General features: G+C 36.3%; 1 protein-coding gene across 5 annotated transcripts in view; it reads right to left on the reverse strand.

Moving 5' to 3' along the window:
* Positions 1 to 20,929, reverse strand: part of Cpsf6 (cleavage and polyadenylation specific factor 6) — a 33,280-nt gene extending 12,351 nt beyond the window's left edge. For 3 of the 5 annotated variants that reach the window (XM_078053167.1, XM_078053165.1, XM_078053166.1), the window contains exons 1-9: positions 20,770 to 20,929; positions 12,599 to 12,808; positions 10,827 to 10,930; positions 6,652 to 6,797; positions 5,468 to 5,641; positions 5,227 to 5,337; positions 4,295 to 4,799; positions 3,849 to 3,964; positions 3,226 to 3,379 (exon numbers count right to left, since the gene is read on the reverse strand). In XM_078053167.1, the coding sequence (XP_077909293.1) occupies positions 3,226 to 3,379; positions 3,849 to 3,964; positions 4,295 to 4,799; positions 5,227 to 5,337; positions 5,468 to 5,641; positions 6,652 to 6,797; positions 10,827 to 10,930; positions 12,599 to 12,808; positions 20,770 to 20,829 (1,580 nt within the window). In that variant the 5' untranslated portion in view covers positions 20,830 to 20,929. The remainder of the gene's footprint in view (positions 1 to 3,225; positions 3,380 to 3,848; positions 3,965 to 4,294; positions 4,800 to 5,226; positions 5,338 to 5,467; positions 5,642 to 6,651; positions 6,798 to 10,826; positions 10,931 to 12,598; positions 12,809 to 20,769) is intronic. The other 2 variants (XM_078053169.1, XM_078053168.1) reach the window with 1 other exon arrangement.
* Positions 20,930 to 21,173: the final 244 nt, after the last annotated feature.

Raw genomic sequence — 21,173 nt, forward strand, 5'->3', positions numbered from 1 at the left:
GTATTTGTGTTTTAGTATCACATCTCAAAATGCAAAAGTTACACACAGTGTTTGGTATGTGCTTAATTAAGACAGAAAAGAAACATGATGAAATATTACTCAGCAATAAGAGAGAATAAAATCATGGCATCTGCAGGTGAATGGAGTTAGAGAAGATAATGCTAAGTTAGCCAATTCCAAAAACCCAAATGCCGAATGTTTTATTTTTATTTTATTTTATTTTTTTTAGAAAGAGTGAGAGAGGAGAGAGAATTTTTAATATTTATTTTTCAGTTCTCGGTGGACATAACATCTTTGTTGGTATGTGGTGCTGAGAATCGAACCCGGGCCGCACGCATGCCAGGCGAGCGCCCTACCGCTTGAGCCACATCCCCAGCCCCTGAATGTTTTATCTGATATAAGGAGGCTGATTTATAGTGGGGTAGGGAGTGGGAACATGAGAGGAATACACAAAGTCTAGATAGGGAAGAGGGGTGGGAAGGGAAGGGAGGGGCTATGGTGTTAGAAATGATGGTGGAACACGATGGTCATCATTATCCAAAGTACATGTATGAAGATATGAATTGGTGTGAATATACTTTGTATACAACAAGATATGAAAAACTTGTGCTCTATATATGTGATTTGAATTGTAATGTATTCCACTGTCATACATAAATTAAAAAATTAATTAAAAAAGACAGAAAAGACATTATCATAGAGTTCAATAAAATCTGGAGTTTCAGTCATACACTAGGGTCTTGAAAAATATTCTTTGTGGGTAAGTGGGGAACTACTATATTTGGTGTTTAAAAAAAATTCTAAGGCAAAAAATTCTTTGTAAACATAGTTTAGACTTACTATACTGACCTCTCAATAATTTACTAACTCATGAATAAATATGAACCAAAATTTAATTTCCTAAAACTATTCACCAAAAAATTGTGAAGCCAAAATACAGAATATATCACACCTGTATTAGTAGCTTAAAACACATAGCAATTACGGAATAAGCAAACTGGTAAAGGACAGAAAATATCAAAGCACTTATGTTTCAAGCTAAAGAACATCTTGAATATAATTATTTAGATAAAAAATTTACAAAATGACTTAATATACAGTGGGGCTTAAAAACAAATACCACCTACGAACACATTCTTAAACCTATATAGTTGGTTTTCCATATCCAATAAAAAAATTGCAGCTGTATTGAACACAGACTTTTTCTTGTCACTATCCCCTAAACAATACAATATAACACAACTATTTACACAGGATTTACACCGTATTGTATATTGGAAGTAAAGTTAGGATGTTTTTTAAAGTACACAGGAGTAAACGGTAGGAGAGAGGGGAAAAAAGTACAAGAAAGGATGATGAGTGTGGGCCATACATAAATATTCTGTTTTATGTAAGGAATCCAAACAACTACAGATTCTGGTATTTTCAGGGGTCCTGACACAACCTCCCACAGATGCCAAGAGATCAATGTATATAAATATCAATTTTACATTTTTAGCTAGCCAAAATATGACTTAGCAGGAGTACTATACCTCATTAAGAAACTTTTTTTTTTTTGGTACCAGGGATTAAACTCAGGGGCACCTGACCACTGAGCCACATCCCCAGCCCTATTTTGTATTTTATTTATAGAGAAAGGGTCTCACTTAGGTTAGCACCTCGCTTTTTCTGAGGCTGGGTTTGAACTCACAATCCTCCTGCCTCAGCCTCCCAAACTGCTGGGATTACAGTGTGCGTGACCACGCCCAGCAAGAAACTTTCCTGTGTTTATCTGGAGGAGGAGGGAAGGCAGAGGAGAAGCTCACAATTAGGACTTGTAGAAAGAATTGGTATACTATTCACACTGTATATTATAAGTAGAAATATTTTCATGAGCTGCCTTTAAAAACAACAATGACAAAAAAAAAAGTCCACAAAAAAAACCAGACTTTTAACCAGAGTATAAAGCCTAAAAAGACCATTAGATCTTCAAAATTTAAAATAAGAAAATAATAATTGTTGGCTGAGCAGGTTGGTACATGCCTGTAATCCCAGCTAATTGGGAGACTGACACAGGGCGGTCTCAAGTGCAGGGCCAGCCTGGGCAACTTAGCGAAAAGCCCTATTGCAAAATAAATAAAAAAGGGTGAAGACATAGCTCAGTGGTAGAGCACCCTGGGTTCAACTCCCAATACTGCTAAAAAAAATAAATAACCACCATCTATTAGTTTGAATAAGAATACCTTTTATCATGCATTTCTGAACCAAACAGCTAGATTTAAACATTATTAGGTGCTAAGCCTTGATCAAAGTGCAAGTTCTTACTTTGTATTAAAACAAAAGAAAATGCATGATATGGCCTTTAGTTATGAAATTTCTGTTTGGATATAAAGATCCTTACACTGGGTCAGAAAGATAATAATAATACATTTGGAGACCATGCCAAAGACAAATTCCTTTCCTTCAACTTAACGAAGACTATCTCCAGATAAAGTCCACTTGTCAAAAATATACAGTATTTCAAGATTGCCTAATTCAAAAAGACTTCAAAAATCTTGTCTATTAAATCATAACTCCCTCATTCAAAAACATTTATTCCATACCAGGCAATGTTCAGACATGAGAAACACTATACTATAGTAAACAGAATAGCTAAAGCCCTTCTCTTCATTCATTATGAGTTGTATTCAGAAAAAAGGGGAAATAACAAACAAGAAAAGGTTACAGTAAGTACAATGAAAGAAACAGAATGATATGACGGACTAACCTGGGATAAAAGGCCTCCCCTTAGAAATCAAATTAAGTTGAGATGTGAAGGAATACGGATCCAAAGATATAGACAGGGAAAAGGGTTCCCAACAGAAGGAATATCAAATACACAATTAGAGAGATGGCCAAATATTTGATGTGTCCCAAAGAAGGGATTCCAATTTGGCTAGAGAATAGTGACTAAGGGGAGAGGTACAAAACAAGGCTAAAAAGAGACTACATCATATAGTGCCTCAATTTTTACAGGTAAGAGTGAACAGGAGGCATATAGTGCTTCAATGCTTACAAATTTATTTTAAATAAAAGCCTTCTAAAGGATTTTAAGCAAATACCTGATTTGATATAGTTTAAAAATTCACTCTGACGGAGTAAAAAGTAAGTAAAATCGAAGTCATCCTTTAAAGTCCCAAACACAGTAGTACTTTCTCCTTTTGCTAACTAGCAGCTTTAAAAAGACGTGGGACAGGAAAGTTTTACCTTGATCCAGAACCATATGACTTGGATTCAATTCCATGAAGGCAATCTTGCAAAGAGCTAATAAGAACTTTGCAACGATCATCTGCAGATACTTTGGATTGTTTAATTAAAGAAATTGCAGTTACCAATGTCTCAATAGCACTCCCATAATCACCTATAGGGGAAAGGAAAACAGATGATGTCAAACAAATTTTGTTTTCAAAATGCCATTAAAGCACTTGGGGATAAAAGTGATAAAGCATTTTACCAAATTATGTGCTTTTAAATGATAGTATCTTTTTCTGTGTGCTTCAAAATTTGCAACAGGCTTTTACGTTCATGAAATCAACAAAATTTATTGTTACAGCTCTGTGAAACAAGTTATTTTGCAAATATGAGAAAAAAATGAGTTGTCATAGGTCCCTAAAACATTAACAGTGAAGGTTAGAACTTATATCTAAACCTAATAAAATTAGGGGTCTTTCCACTATATTGTGACATACAGCTTCTTTCAATGCTTTAAAAATAGATAGCTAACGACATCAGAATATAAAAAGACTAAATTTTTAAGACTGCACTTAAGTTTTTAGATAATTCTTAATAACATAAATAAGAAATACTAATACTGGGAGAAATATACAAACCAGCACTGGCATCAGACACAGCTCTTGAAATAGCACTGCTTGAGATTGCCCTATTTCTATTCATGATTTCTTCAAACTCAGCTTCACTCAGTGGTGTTCTTGCAGTATCCATTTCCCTATAAAAGAAAAAAAAATCATAAATTGCTATTTAATAGATTTTAGTTAGTCAAAACAGTGTAAGCCAATTCATATTAGCAGTTTTTAACATGCGCATGAAAGATAATAGTTACTTGTCCATATGGAAGATGTTATTTTTCCTACACAAAGAACAAGTCTAAGCAAAATTATCTTATACTAGTGTCTTTCAGGTGAAATAAAGGACTTAGAATCCTCATCTCTTTGGAGGGCAGAAATGATATATTTACATTTTATACAATAGAATAGATTTCACAGAATCACTGTTCTTATCATTAATCAAATACTTTAACTGCTATATGCAAACTTACCTTCCAGGAGGGCCATAGTCACCCCTATCATATGGTGGAGGTCGGCCATATGGGTCTGTTGGTGGCGGACCTCTACTATCTGATGTAGGCATGCCACTGTTAGTTGGTGGAGGAAAGAAAGCCGGATTCACATGTGGAGCTGGCGGCGGGGCACCTGGAGGTGGTCCCGGAAGATGCGGAGGAGGAGCAAGTGTAAGGGGTGGCCCAAGTGGACCAGGTGGGCGAGGTGGAAAGGGGCCTGGAGGTGGAGGTGGTCCCTGTTGTGGAGGTGGTGGCCCAGGAGGGGGGCCATAACCTGGAACTGGAGGTGGAGGCCCAGGAGGAAGTGGACCCAATGGAGGCTGACCAAAAGGTTGTCCAGGAAAAAGAACTGGTGGTGGAGGGCGATCTCCTCGATTAGGAGGCCCAGCTAGAGGAGGAGGCAGAACCTGACCGGGAGGTGGAGGGCCAGGTGGGCCAGGTGGGCCTGGAGGACCTAAGGGTGGACGTGGTGGAGTCTGTCCAGCTATAGAATAAAGGAGAGAGAAAAAACCACTTCAATAATAAAGGCATTTTAACTTTTATATGACAAAATTTACTTTTAAAGTACAACTTATAAACCAAGATTCTTTCTTTTTAAATAAAACCCATATCGTAAACACTACACTAATAACTACAAAGATGAAGAATATTCTTACATTTATAACTAGCTTACTTTATGCTTAAGAAAAATTACTAAAACAAAAGATTACAGTGCTTAGAGTTATTTTCCATCTTTCAGTGCATATACACTTCTTACAGTGAAATCACCCACCTTATATTCTACTCTGATGCCAAGCTAGAAAGTGAAACAAGGAAAAATGGTCTTGAAAGGATTTTTTAAGAGGTAAGAAAATAAGACGGATGTAAATATTCTATATATAAGTCAAGCAAGTTTGGAGAAAAATAAAGACCTTTTAGGCCAAAAATGGGTATTTCCTCTATGCTGTGCCCCATATGCCATGGAATCCTAGTTTCCAGGAACAAAGGCCGAGTTCCTTTAACAAGATGCTTGATCAAATTTCCTGGATTCCAAAAATAGCATAACAAGGAGAGTAAGTCACATTAATAATGCATTACTTGAAAAAGAGAGAAAAGGAAAAGAGGTATTAAGGTAGATACGTTTTATCCATGGTAATTTAATAAAAGTTTTACCTGGAAAAGGTGGGGGTGGCCCTCCTGGTCCTGCTGGCCCAGGAAATCTGTCCCCACCGGGAACAGCCCCTGGAAAACGGCCCCGTCCTCTACCACCTTGTGGAAATGCTGCTCGTGAACTGCCTCCTGGAGGACCAGCTTTACCTTCCCCAGACATCTGTCCCGATTGTGTAGCTGCAAACATCCAAATACTCATAAATAGCACTTATACATTTCTCTGAAATGTAACCATTTACATTACAAACTATTCTATTTCAAAGTTCATTTATACTATACTAAATATTAACTTGCAGATGTCTTAGGCCTGTGCAAGTTACTTGAGAAGTATTGGTTAGGGAAACATTCACATCTATTTAAGTTCTTTTGAAGTCTTGAAATGTCCATATTTAAATGTTATTTTCACTGAGTAAGAGTTTCTTTCAAAATACCAGTACTCTGCAGCAGCCAAGACCGAAATTCTTCAACAGAAATCTTAATTTCAGTAGCACAGATTCATTTAAATTTGATAATGTATTCTTCAGATAAGTGCTAAAACATTAAAAGAGAAACAACCACTTGAATTTCTGTTAATTACATGTTCATCCGTGTTATCTATTTAAATGTTAACATTAGCTAAGTGTGTAAATGACAAATCTTTTCTATATTCACTTTGATGAAAAAAGGTCTTGGTGCCAAAAAGCAAACTTGATAAATACTTTCTGGTAATAAGTGGTCTCTCACCAATCATAACATAACATATAACCATAACATACATATATCTTTTCTTGAGTCTAAGGATTAGGATATAGTTTCTTCCTTTCTCTAACACGAGAATGACAGGACAAGCATGGCAGCTATAGAATTTACACACTAGGGCTGGGGTTGTGGCTCAGTGGTACAGCGCTTGCCTAGCATGCGTGAGGCACTAGGTTCAATCCCCAGCACCACATGGGACAAAAAAAAAAAAACTTCTTACACTATCATGTAGTATTGAGTCTGACAACTGGCGAAAAATGAATGGAAGTAGGGGTCCAGTATGTGGATACACAGTCAAAACCAGTAATTAAATCAATTCAAAGCATGAACTTTATAAAAACAAGTCTTCAAAGAACTAAATATTAAGACTAAGTATATAACACCTAACAAATGGTAGAAACAATGGTTAAAATACACATCTTTAAAAAAAGACCTAAGAGATCACTTACTTTTCCTGGACTGCATTTCAAATTGACTCAGGAACTGTTTATTGCAGGGAGTTACAACAGGATTCTGACCATGAAGTTCTCTCTTAGGCAACAGATCCATTAACTTTTTTGAAGATGCCTCAGATCCAACACCAACGAGGGCAAATCTAAAAGGTGTTTAAAAAGGGGTAGAGGTATAAAAGTAAGGAGGAATAAATAATGATAATGTTATTAAAAAGAAAGTGGTCTGAACTTACTTTTATGTAAAACCAAAACACAATCCTGAGAATATTTCTTAAAGTTTCACAAGTTTACACTTTCATACCTATTTAATACAGAACTCACTCACTTAAAATGTACATTTCAGAGGCTTTCAGTTTGAGTTTTACCACCATCATCATAGTTAATTGTGGACCATTTTCATTACCCTCCAAATGAAACTCCATACCCCATTAGCCATCACTCTCATTTCCTCCCATCCCTCAATCCTAGGAAACCACAATTCCACTTTCTGTATGTGTGAATTTACATAGTCTGAAATTTCATATAAATGATATTATACAATGTGTCTTCTTTTATGACCAGCTTCTTTTATTTAGCATTAATATTTTTTTTCAAAAATTGTTTTGTAGTTGTAGATGGTCAGAATGCCTTTATTTCCTTTTTTATGTGGCGCTAAGGATCCAACCCAGTTTCTTGCAAGTGCTAGGCAAGCACTGTCACAGAGCTACAGCCCCAGCCCCAACCTTAATATTTTCAAGGTTCATCTATGTTGTAGTATCAGCACTTCATTTTTTACGACTAATATATTATAGACATATAACTTTAAAAAAAAATCCACATCAGTTCATAGGCATTTATGTTATTTTCACTTTTTACTGCCATGAAATATGTTCAACAAATCAAACAATGATGAAATACCATTTCATACTCACTAATATGAATATAATTAAAGATGTTTAACAAATGCTAGTGAGAATATGAAGAAACTAGAATCCTTGTGCATTGATGATGGGCATATAAAATCATGCAACCACTTTGGCAAACAATCTAGTGGCTCCTCAAATCATTAAATATAGAGCTGCCATAACCCAATATTGCTACTCCTAGATATAAATCCAACAGAATGAAAAGATATGTTTACACAAAACTGGTAAACAAATATTCACAGGGATGTTTTCAGTAAGAACACAAAGTGGAAACAACCCAAATGTTCATCAAGGAGTTTTATTGTTGTTGTTTTTTTAAGTGCTATATTGCAGTGGTGCAAACCCATAATCCCAGAGACTTGGGAGGCTGAGGCTCTCAGCAACTTAGCAAGACCTGTCTCAAAAAAAAAAAAAAAAAAAAAAAGGGCTGGGGATGGAGCTCAAGGATAAAAGCACCCCTGGGTTCAATTTCCATTACCAATATATTAAAAACAAATTTAAAAAAAGTGCTACATCCACATAATGGGACATTATTCGTCCATAAAAAGAAAAGCTAATACCTGCAATGACATGGATAAATCTTCAAAACATCATTCTAAGTGAAAAAAAGCTAGATACACAAAACTGCATATGCTATGATTTAACTTACATAAAATAGCCAAGACAGGCAAATCCAGATATAGAAAGTACATTAGTGGTTGTAAGCAAAGAGGGGGAAAGAAATTAGGGAGTGACTAACAATAGGCATAGGGTTTCTGAAATTAGATAGTAGCCATGATTGCTCAATTTTGTAAATATGCTAAAAACAAAACAAAAACAAAAAGCCACTGAATTATACACCTTATAGGAATATATTTTATGTTGTGTAAATTATATTTCAACAATAAAAATTATTTTTAAAACCCTAAATGATTATCAATTTCAAATATAGAAATTCGAGATTACTGGGGGGTAAGGATTTTAGGAGCTTACAGCCCTAATTTTCAATATGGTTCTTATTCTTAACGAGATCCCTTATTCTAGCCAAAAAATTCTGTTGCTGATCTAATATTATCTTGGGTCACAACATTTAGAAACAACTTAATTGGGACTGAGGGTATAGTCCAGTAGCAGAGTATGGGCTTAACATGTGCCAGATCCTGGGTTCATTCCCCAGCATTAAAAATTAAAAACAAAAGCAAAATAATTCATTTAACAATTACACATTGAGCACCATTTTCTATATGCCAGCACCATTCTAGCTGGATACACAACAGTGAATAAAACAAAATTTCTGTTTTCATGGAGCTTACAATCTAGTAGGAAAAGACAAGTTTACAAACAAGTAAATAAAATGTTTTATAGTAGAGAAAAAATAAAGGAGATAGAGACAGGTTAAGAAAGTTACTATTTTGTACAGGGTGGCCAAGAAAGAGAATTCTTACTAAAAAGTCTGAGTCTAGAATGAAATAAAAGAGTGAGCCATGTGGTATTTGGGGGAAAACCCGGGTCAAGAAAAGTAAACAGGGCTGGGGATATATAGCTCACTTGGTAGAGTGATTGCCTTGTATGCCCAAGGCCCTGGGTTCAAACCCTAGCACCACAAAAAAGTGGGGGGACCAGTGGGGTGGGGTGAACAGCTAAGGGTCTTATGTAGAGAGTTATATAAAAAACAAGGAGCCTAATATGGCCAAGAAACACAAGACTGACATGTAGGAAAACAGCAATAGATCACAGAGCACTATAGATATAGCAAGGTAACAACTATGAGACAGGAAGCCGTCTGGATTCTGAGTAGAAAAGTACTGATGTCGGTCTAACATTATTTAAAGCTAAAAAACTTTTATCATGTGCAGTATAGGACATAGAGTGATAGCAGGGACACCAGTTTGGAAACAACTGCAAAAGTTCAAGAGAGAGATGATAGTGCCTTGGAACAGGAGATAAGGATGGTGATCAGACTGCAAATTTTGAAGATATTCTTAATTTATTATAAACTAGTACAACCTTTTTAGAGAACTAAACAACAATTAAAAACCCAGCATATTCTTTATCATTCTGTCTAAAAATTTATCCTTAAAAAAAAAAAATCCAAAGTAACTAGGAATAAGAATGTTAAGATGTGTATTTATTGCTAAATATTTGTTCTACTCTTTATATCAAACAAGTTATAAAATACGTGAATTTAGAAACTGTTGCTTTAAGAAAAAAACCTGAAAGTATATTCACTAAAATACGATTATCTGTATATGGTGAGATTGCAGTGTTTTCTTACTTTTGGATGCTTGGAGTTTCCAATATTCCTACAATGATCCTATATCATTTGTACAGTTTGGTATATTAATAGCTGGGCGCAATGGCGCATGCCCATAATCCCAGTGGCTTGGGAGGCTATGGCAGGAGGACTGCAAGTTCAAAGCCAGCCCTGGCAAAGACGAGGCACTATTACAATCATTGAGACCCTGTTTCTAAATAAAATACAAAACAGGGCTGGAGAGGTGTGGCTCAGTGGTCAAGTGCCCCTGAGTTCAATCCCCAGTACCTCCTCTGAAAAGAAAAGAAAGCAAAATATCCAGATTAGATCATTTTCCAGTTGTTCATTTTCACCTCATCTCTTTTAATATTTATCTTTTAGTTGTAGTTGGACACAACACCTTTATTTTATTTATTTATTTTTATATGGTGCTGAGGATTGAACCCAGGGCCCCGCACATGCTAGGTGAGCGCTCTATCGCTGAGCCACAATCCAGCCCTCTTTTTTTAGTAGTTTTGGGGAATGAATCCCAAGGGTGCTTTACTTCTTAGCTACTTCTTAGGACTGTGCTTGCCTTGCACACACGAGGCCCTGGGTTCAATCCTCAGCACCACATAAAAATAAATAAGTGAAATAAAGGTATTGTGACCAACTATAACTAAATTGCTGAGCTTGCCCTGGAATTTAACAATCCTCCTGTCTCTGCTTCCTGAGTCACAAAGATTATAAACATGTACCACTGCACCAGGCTTCCATCTCTTAATCCACAGGAAGAGCAATGCTTCTTAAAATTGTTATTTCAACCATAGATGAAGAAAACTCAGGAAAATTTGAAAGTAAGCCTTATCTTGCCCATTTTTTTAGTTTGCTAAATAACAAGGTATATGAAATGAGTATGAATCTTTATCAAAGATGCTCCTTCCAATGTAATCATGTGTCTTATGCACATGTAATTAGCATTAACCTTAAGGAAAACTAACACACATTGCAATCAAAAGCTAACTTAAATTATAAAAACAACACAAAATTCTTACCCCTTTGATTGGCCATTTGCTCGATTTTCAAAAAATTTTATCTCCAAAATATCATTTACTCCCAAAGAATGAACTGCTTCCGTTAAGTCTTCATCTGTTGTCCACTGCAAAATATTTTCCACTTATTAACTATTAAGACATACCCAGGATTTTTATTTCTTGAATTTAGGTTTTAAAGGTAAACTCAAGTTAAACAAGAGAAAATTCACGCTCAATAGAAATCTAATTACTAGATTTCAGCTCCACAAAAGAATCTGGAAACCTAACCTCTTTCAGCTTTAAACTACTCTGATTTTAAGTTTTCAATAAAACCAACTTCACTTGTCACTTCCTCCCTTAAAGGAAAATATTTTGTGAAATAAACTTCATCTTGTGTTTGAATATAAACTGGAGAAAAGTGGGCTGGAGTTGTGGCTCAGCGGTAGAGCGCTTGCCTTACACGCATGAGGCCCTGGGTTCAATCCTCAGCACCACATAAAAATAAATAAGTGAAATAAAGGTATTGTGACCAACTATAACTAAAAAATAAATATTAAAAAAAAATCTGGAAAAAATAAACTAATATGTATGAGTACCTTCTACATATCTATGTACCACCTATATGCCAGCACCATTCTAGGGCTGGATATGAAACAAAATTTCTGCTCTCATAGTGGTAACAATCTAGTGGGAAAAGATAATAAACAAATAAAATGTTTTATAGTAGAGAAAAAATAAAGGTAATAAAGACAGGTGGTTAACTCTTAAAACACAGGTAAATCCCATCATTTCCATTTTTTTACATTTGACGCAATAGAGAAGGTAAAAATCTTGCCCAAAGTCACAAAATCAAGAAGGTGGAACCAAGATTCGAATTTCTACTTAGCATCCACGCTTAACTATCCTATTATTTTCAACACTGCAAAGATTGCTCGGACTGGCAAACTAAGTGGTGCAAAATCAGTCACTTAGTTTGAAAAGACTGTTCAGTAAAAATTAAAGACATTCTTACTAAAAATAATTAATTTTATTAAAGAAGTAGTAAATATTAATAAAAACATATTTTTATTAAGGAAGTAGAAGAGTGACATGTTTCAATTTGACTTATAGTACATTATTTTTAAACTTTCAAATTTATATAATAGCTTAAGTGGAAAAATTCTACCTGAATTACTTTTATGGGTATTTCAGGTTTAACACCAATAAATAAACAAATAGAGACACTGGACATTCAGATTTCAAATCAACAGTCTGTAATATGAATTAGGAAATTAACAATATTTTAAAATCAGGAGTGGTAATATATGTCTCTTTGTACATTGATGAATCCTAGTTTGAGACCCTATGCAAACATTTTTCTTAATTGGAAAACCCTAAGTCAGGTAGGAGTAGTAACATATAAAGCATAATTAAAGACAAAAAAAATTTAACTATAATTAATTGGTATGTCCACCCAAGACAAAATGAAGGACTACAAAATTCAAAACTAGGAAAAATTAAATCAATGACTTTTTAAAGATAAGTGTTTTTACCCTTCTTATTGAATAAGCAAACATAAAGAAACAAAATGGGCTCAATGGTGCACGCCCGTAACCATACAACTCAGGAGGCTGAGGCAGGGAGATACAAGTTCAAAACCAGCCTCAGCAACTTAGTAGGACCTGTCTCAAAATTAAAAATAAAAATCCCTGGTACCAAAGCGGGAAAAAAAAAAATTCTGGGACAAAAACTAACTACTAGAGCAGTTTACAATTAATGACTAATAACTCAGTTCATATGTTAACTTTACTTACCCATGTTAGATTTCCAATATATAATGCAATTCTCTTTCCAGTATAAGTATAGACAACATTTGGTGCTGCTCCTTTGCCAACATCATCACCAACAGTTGGAGGGAGAGTATCCATGTAATCCCGGTCTTCTGGGGCATCTCCATTATTTGCAGATGGAGAGATGACATCATCATATAAATCTATCTGATCATGCCCACCATATTCCGCTTCCTGAGTATAGAAATAATGCTCCAGATTATACAATGGTCAGAATACTAAACAGACTTGAACACAAATTCATTCAACTCCTCTTTTTATTTTAAAAACATGATGGAAGCTAAAAAAAAGTCCCAAAGATCACCACAAGTCTTTTCTTACTTTATGCAACAGATGTATTCTTGAATGGTGACTATAACTAAAACCTTCCTTGGATGAAGTGTTTCTTAAATAACAATACACGAATATTAGTAGACAAGTTTTAAAAGAATATTTGGCATAAGACTATAACAAAACCCAAAACCATTTTAAGTTCTTAATATTTGAACACAGAAGAACATAACTAATTTTCTATAGCATTCAGACCTTGTTTCCCAACCCTGAGAAAGTTACTAGAGTTTTAGAAAAAGAACAGTCAGTTGAACTATAGGAAAAGGTCATAGAAAAAAATGTGGGTAGGTACATGATTTAAAATGCCATGATAAATTATCTAGAAAAACAATGAAATATAGGTCAAACAATTCAAATTAGTATCTTATTTTAAGTCAACAAAGAGCTAGTGCTTACCTGACTTTTTAAATATCTAGTCAAGTAAATTAGCAAAAGAAAAATATTTACTAGAATAAAGATTTAGTAAAACTCTGCCAATGATTGTCACCAGCAGAACTAAAGCAATGCTAGTGGGTGTCAATGATAAGCAAGGAAGAAGGAAGAGAAAACAAAAAAGAAATAGATATGCAACCCAGAGAAAAATGTAAGAAAATTAAGTAATTTGTAAATAAGCACACACAAAAAAAAATGTAGTGTAGGATTCCGCAGAACATGCGACACCATTTAATTGCCGTTAGTAATGATTACTGGGCCACAACCTTAACTAACTCTGTAGCAGAGAAAAATCTCCATTTTTATCTTCCTCCCTTTCCAAGACTACGTATTGAAAATCAGTATAAACTGTTTTATTCTTATGAGATAGAACATTTGAGGTAAAAAGAAAAGACAAATATAAGACAACTAAAAGTTCGGACATCATTCGTATAATCTATCCATTTATACAATTTATTAAGAAATTGTCATACAAATGGCACATAAGGAAGAACTAATAGTTTTAGGGACAACTACATGAATAAATGACCTAGAGAAAGCATTTGTTACATGATGGCAAACAGAATAATTAGATATTATTGTGGACCACAAGGGAACATGGCTATTGTTTTATTCTGAGTCAGAATAAGTTTTCTTTAAAAACAAAGCAAAACAAAAACAAAAACAAAAAACCCAGAAGGGTAAATACCATAACCCAAGGGACCTCAAATTTCTAATGTCATCTTCAGGTAATCTTCATAAATAATGAGCTATCCAGTTTACTAGAGAATCTTTTACATACCAATTTTATTTGTTATGAGCTAGAGTTTAAGACTTATTTAATAAGGGGTTCAAAATATTAAGTGACTAAAGCCATCTTTAGCAATGGGCAGAAACTAAGACCACAAATCACTAAATAATGCCATTACTTTATTACACAGCAATACCAAAATATCTCTAAGAAATTAGTTTTTGTTAATTTAACATATTCAAAGTGCAGTGACAGTTAAAACTAGAAAAAAAGGAGTGTTTTGTTATGAAGTTTCAGTGTTGCTGAAGCTTCATTCAGGTGGCATGGCTGCAGCAGTGGTTTAATACACTTAAAAATACTAAAAAGCTTCCCACAAGAGATAGTGGGCACTTTAAACTCTCTTGCAATCCAGTTCTGTACATCAAGTAGAGTTATTTTTATTATTCAAAGGGAGCTGTGTTTCCATCCTCCTCAGCAGAGACTAATCACAATATATGGTCTGAGGGTGAGTAAAAAAGAATGCAAGTGTTATTAATAATAAGACTAATATTTAAATTTATACTTCCACTTACACAAAGACATTGTATTTTTCATTAGTTGGAAATCTATGAAAATGTTTACACAAATAGACATTAATTTACAACATTGATTGTAGCTACACTAACCTGGTACATTATAATCACTTACTATTTTTTGCAAGTCCACGAATTCCTATGTTGACATCAACCAATTTTCCATATTGATATGATTCTACCAATATAGAATTAGCCACTTTGTCTGGTAGTTGGACTGCTTCCAAATGGTTGAAGTATGATTCTAAATGAGACCATGGTCCTGGGATTTAATCTCCATGTTGACTAGTTAGCTTCACTCTGTTCCAGGGCCACAGCCTGTACTCCTAACCCCAATGTTATACACTTCGACTTGGTGAAAAAAATATTAATGAATCTGAATACATTTGCCACCATCTCTAAAAATTCAATTCAAAGCAATATTCTTTTGTTGTATCAATAATCTTTGCAGCTTCATTATATCATACTTATCTTTTACATTATAAAATATATAGCACATCCACTTTATTACCAATTCAATCAAGTGAGAAAATATGCATATTCTGAAATTATGCAAAATATCACTGGTCATCTATAAAGAAAGCAAACTGAAATATACGGAACAAACTAAAAAACAAATGTTTCTAGGGCTGGGGATGTGGCTCAAGTGGTAGCGCGCTTGCCTGGCATGTGTGCGGCCCGGGTTCAATCCTCAGCACCACATACCAACAAAGATGTTGTGTCCGCCGAGAACTAAAAAATAAATATTAAAAATTCTCTCTCTCTCCTCTCTCACTCTCTTTAAAAAAAATGATATTTAAAAAAATGTTTCTACTTTGTCAAAGATAAGTACTCAACAGTGTCAAGTTCTATGTGAAGGGTCTTTTCAATTATTTTAATTTTAATGGCATTCAAATACGAGAAAATTTCAATATAATCCCACTAATTATTTTAAATACCCAAAGTTCCCCAATCTTATCCACTTTTCATGGGAGCGAGCAAATCACTAGTAAAGGGGTATTTAACTCCTAGTAAGCAACAGCACTTAGGGCTTGTTGAAAATTTTCACTAATTTTTTTCATTCTCTACCAATCTAAATGACTACAATCATTCTAAAGGCAAGGTATCCTCTCAAGATTTTGTCCTATATGATACAAAATTGCTGTTTCCACGTCAGAAAAAACAAATATATGGTAGATAGAAGAATGACCAAATCCTATTAATTTCCATAAAATAATCTTTCACAATCCTCTTTTCATTAGCCCCATTCTCCCTCCCTTCAAACAGCTGTATTTTGGCAGTTTTTCCCTATAAAATTTTAATATCACATACATACTATATTCCATTATTGGGATTACCTTGGGCTATTCAAAGTATTCTTCATTTTCCCTAATGGGTTTTAACAATGGTTTTAGGGGTCCTAAAATCATGGTTAATATCTTTTGCGAATTACAGGACACTAATCAGTAACACACAGCAAGGGCCACTTGTTTTAAAGTCCTTCTATGAAACAAAAAAAGTAATTTCCATTTAGGAAACTATAAAAGGAGGAGAGTTACAAAATGTATTCTACACCATGGAAGAAAACTACTTGCACAAAAAAATCCAGTAGTAAATAACAGTCATGCCCATTATCAGCAGGTGATTGTTTCCAACGTACCACCCCAACCCTGCAACCAACCCACCTGGAAATACCATACTTTGCAGAAGCTCAAGTCCCATGTATATATGGGGTTTTTTGCATATAAATTATACACATGCTTTCACATTTTAAATCTTCTCTAGGTTTACTTCTGATATCTAATAAAATGTAAACACTATGTAAATAGTTGACATACTATTCAGGGAATAATGTCAAGAAAAATGTCTGTACATATTCAGTACAGATGCAAATTTTACCCAAAATATTTTAGATCTGTGGTTGGTTGAATCCATGGATGTGGAACCCACTAGAGGGCTATATTTTTTAAAAAATTATCACTTTTGGATTATGTTCTAATATTAAAATTAGTTTGTAACCCCTGTGAAAAGCTCAACTAATACTAAGGAAGCCAACTTGATACTAAAAATATGCCATATAACCCAAAAAGTGTGCAATTCACAGACAGTTGAATTAACCATGATCATAGTAAAACCAAAGTAGAGTTCTAACTCCCCTAAACATTTCTATTCATGTTTCTGAATCAATCTCTAATATACCTCATTCTGGACATTATAGACTTATCTTAAAACCATTTTCTATTAAGCATAAGCAAATTTATCAGAAATGTTTCACTGATATTTGCCCAATAAAAGTATTTCCCATTACTGGCTAGGGTAAAAACATAACTAAATACAAAGCAAAATCACTCATGAACTAAAAGTGGCTTGTGAGGGTGTCTAGGTTCTTAAAGCCTAAAGAATATGTGAGTGTGTGTGTGTGTATTTTTAAACAACCACCAAGTCTGTATACTTTTATCTTAAAGTTGGGAGGTCAGATTACTAAATTAGTATTGATATCAGTGACCCACAGCCTGACAGATGAGAAATTATATTCTACATTAAGATCTTTTGACGTCCTAAACAAGAAAATAACATACTACACCAAGGCACAAAGTTGAATATCCCTAATCCCCAAATTTAAAACGTTTTGAGCACCAACACATGCCTCAAGAAGTTTTAGATTTTGGAGCATTTCCAATTTCAGATTAATGATGCTCAACTATTAAACCTGAAAAACTCCAAACTGAAATGCTTCTTTAGCATTTAGGTAGGGGACATACAACTTGTCTTAATTTTCCTCAAAGTTCATAGACTTTTTCTTGATTCCTCCTCATAGCTGAAAATTCTACAGGTATATACATAAAAAAGGGGTAACTACAATATAGGACCTCTATTGTAATTATGTAATTATCTTACTCCACCCACTGGGACTATCTAAACTTTGTAACCTTTGTTGGCACATATAATAGGGCTGAGGCAGGAGGTTCCCGAGTTCAAAGACAGCTTCAGCAAAAGCTAGGCACTAAGCAACTCAGGGAGACCCTGTCTCTCAAAAAAAAAAAAAAAAAAAAAAGAAAAGAAAGAAAGAAAAAAAAATAGGGCTGAGGATGTGGCTCAGTGGTCAAGTGCCCATGAGTTTAATCCCAGGTACCCAAAAGAAACAAAGAAAGAAATGTTATTCTGAACAACTGAAAATTTAGAATTATTATTTAGCTTTAGCAAAAAAACACCTGAAATTACTAAATATTAGACTAGTTATTACACTGTAATACAAATCCCAGTTCAAAGTAAACAGAGTGTAGAACAAAACTTTTTTCTGCTCAATTCTAAATTCAAGTAATGTAGATAGAGTCAGAAGTGATTCAAATTCTTCTTCCATTAATGCAACTATTCCCAATTTGATGGCATCCAAAACCTTTCAATTTAAGAACTAAAGGGCACCCATGAATAATAGTCAGTTCCTGTGTCTTGTCCCCTTGATTCTCCATTCTTAAATTAATTTAAGAAAGGAATTCTACTGTATAGTTTCACTGACTTTTTCTCACTCCATCTCCAAATTAGTTTCTTCTAAAGACTGTTGAATGTCTTTTTGAAATGAGTGAAATACCAAAACAAAAAACAAAAACATGACCCCTTAAAATAGTGGAAAATGGAAAATACATGACCTCACAGAATTTCCAAGTATACAAATCCAACTAAAACTGCAGCTCACACTGGAAACCAAAGATTAAAAAAAAAAAAAATTTAAAGCAGCTTAGAAGCCAAAATAAGTAAAGACTGGCTAATGGTACTATAAAAGATTTTACTCAGCTCAAATACAAGTCACAGGTTACTACAGCAGCTAGGAGAAAAAAGGTGATCAGCTAATAAGAGTACAGACTAAATAAAATAATTTTGTGGTTGCCTCTGATTCTGATAGGACTTCAAAAAATGATAGTAATCTTGAAAAAGACCAGCAATCAATCCTCTTGTAGACATTTTTGGTTCAGGAATTAGTGGAGCAAGCAGATTACTTAAGTCAATTATATGCAAAATAACAACATACTTCTATTTAATCTCCCCATTAATCTATTCAAACACATAAAGATTTCACTAGTCAAGTTATAACTGTTAGTTATAATGCTATAGGTACATATCAATGAAAAATTACATTTTAAAAAGCCTACATAGTAGTTCTTCATTGGGTCCACAAATTTTCATCTTTTTTAACCTCTTGTCTAGCACTAGTTACTGCACAGGGATAAGAGAGTATCATTCTTCAAGTTTTATCTGAATGGGAAATATCCCTCCCAAATTAAGTATGCAAAAGCCTAAAAATATTCCATGAAGAGGTACTAAACAAGGCTCAACTACTAAAATTGGGTGCATTGAAAGGTGAAGCACTGTACTCTTGTAAGAAAGGCTAATGCAGACAGTCCTGAACACTTAATTGTTCCTTTCCTTGAAGTTAAGGTCATCTTTAGGATGTAATGTTAATACTCACAAATAAAGGAAATTTCCTAGAGGTCTGTGATCTTAAAAGCATTAAAATCTGTGTAGCAGTCAAGGAAACTTTCCAATTTTGACACAATATTGGGTATTCAAAATACAAGCACAGAAACAGATTTTCAAGCTTAACATTTTATTACAATGGATTACATTTAAACATATCCAGTCTTTAACCGAGTAGTAGTAAATATTTAAAACTTATGGTAATTGCTTTTTTAATATTTAAACCAGAGGCACAAAGTCACTCCTAAAAAATACAACAGTAAGGATTTCTGAGTTTTCATATTTTAAAAAATCTTGAACCCCTAATTACAAATAGAACTTAATTGGGGGCGGGGGAGAGGCACATAAACCAACGGAATTGTATTAAGCTTCTCACACGGACCTGGAAAATAAAATAAAATAAAATAAAATAAAAGCTTTTAAGTGCACTGCGGTTAAGCACGATTTGATTTTCTAAAATGTTACTACATAAAATGCGGAAAAGATGTTAACAGCAGGTAAAAGGGCTTAAACGTCACCACTCCAGTAACAAACGAGAGAGCTTTTGCAAGGATGCTCATTCTCAGACATCTCAGCTCCACAGCTAATTCTAGGCAAACCGTGGCTTGAGACAACGGGAAAACCTTGCATTTCTCACTTTCTCCAGACTTTCAAAAACGTTAAGCTGAACCCTTGGGGGTGAAACACTTTGCTTTCAAATACAGGGTCATACCCACAACTCTATTTTTCAAATACACGGTAAGAATTTCGGATGGACGTTCTTTCTTCGTTTTAATCACTCTGATCTGTTGATGAGCTACCATCTTTTTGTTCTATCCAACCACCGCGCTTCCGAGTCTTCCTTTTGGCTCAAGCCAGTTATCTTCACAGGTATTTTCATGTCAAAAGCAAAGAACGACAGGGCCTTCAAGGCACTGCAAAGCTTTCGACTGACAAGCCAGGCCCGCATACTGACTTTTAAATACCATCTCTGCGCCCTAAATCAGACGACTTGTTGCAGAAGTGCCCACCTCAAAGGCCGCCTTCACACAGGGAGAGGTGAAGAGGAGGAAGGCGCCACGCCGAAACCTGTCGCAAACGCGAGCAGGAGCCCCGGGGACTGGGCGCGCGGGATACAAAGGGCTGTGAACGCGGCCTTCCATGAGGCGACCGTGCGCGGACAGGCAGACAAAATGGAGCGACGGGAGAAATCGGAGCCCGGGCGGCAGGGCTAGGCTAGAGGGGGCAGCGGGCGCGCGCCCCGCCGGGGTTTCTTCACAAGCCGCGGCGGGGGAGGGGGCGCGGCGGCCCGTTCTCCCCGCCCCGCACACGCGGCCTAGCGCGGCGGGAAGCGCTCGCCGGCCGCCACCAACAATGGGGAGTGAGGCGGCGGCGAGGGAGGGGCCGGCGGCGGCTGCTGCACCGCGGCCCGCATCCGCGCTCCAGGCCCCGCAGCCCGCGAAACGACGCGGTAGAACGGAGGGTGAGGGGCGCCGTGCCGGGGTCGAGCGGCGCGGCCCAGAAGCGGCAAGGGCGCACGGTCTGCAGCCGCACCGGCTCGCGGTCCGCGGCGGGCCCCAGCCGGCGTCCAGGCCGCAGTGCCGCCCGCGGCGGCGGCGGGGACCCAGGGCCTCACGTACCTGGTTGAATTCTTCGCCCACATCCGCGTAAATGTCTATGTGGTCCACACCGTCCGCCATCTTCCCCTCGGCCTCGGCCGCCGCCGCTGCCGCCGCCTCCTGCAGGTCCGCCCGCCGCGGCAGCAGCAGCGGATCTAGCGGCGGGGGCGGGGCGCTCTGCGTCACTTCCGAGGCCCGAGGGACGGGGGCGGGGGCGGGAGCCCGGGCAGCCGGGGCTCTGCAGCCCTGCCGCTCCGAGGCTGATGGGGAGGGCTGCGCCTCCGAGCTCAGAGCCAGTTTCTTTTGTGTCTGGTCTAAGTCCGTGGGCGGAGCAGCGGGGGGACAATTTCCTTGTCCTACTAGCGCATCCAGCTTACCAGTGGGTCCCGTTTGTTTCTAGAGATTGTCGACGTTGCCTCTGGCAC

The sequence above is a fragment of the Ictidomys tridecemlineatus genome, chromosome 6 (assembly GCF_052094955.1).
Source record: "Ictidomys tridecemlineatus isolate mIctTri1 chromosome 6, mIctTri1.hap1, whole genome shotgun sequence".
NCBI lineage: Eukaryota > Metazoa > Chordata > Mammalia > Rodentia > Sciuridae > Ictidomys > Ictidomys tridecemlineatus.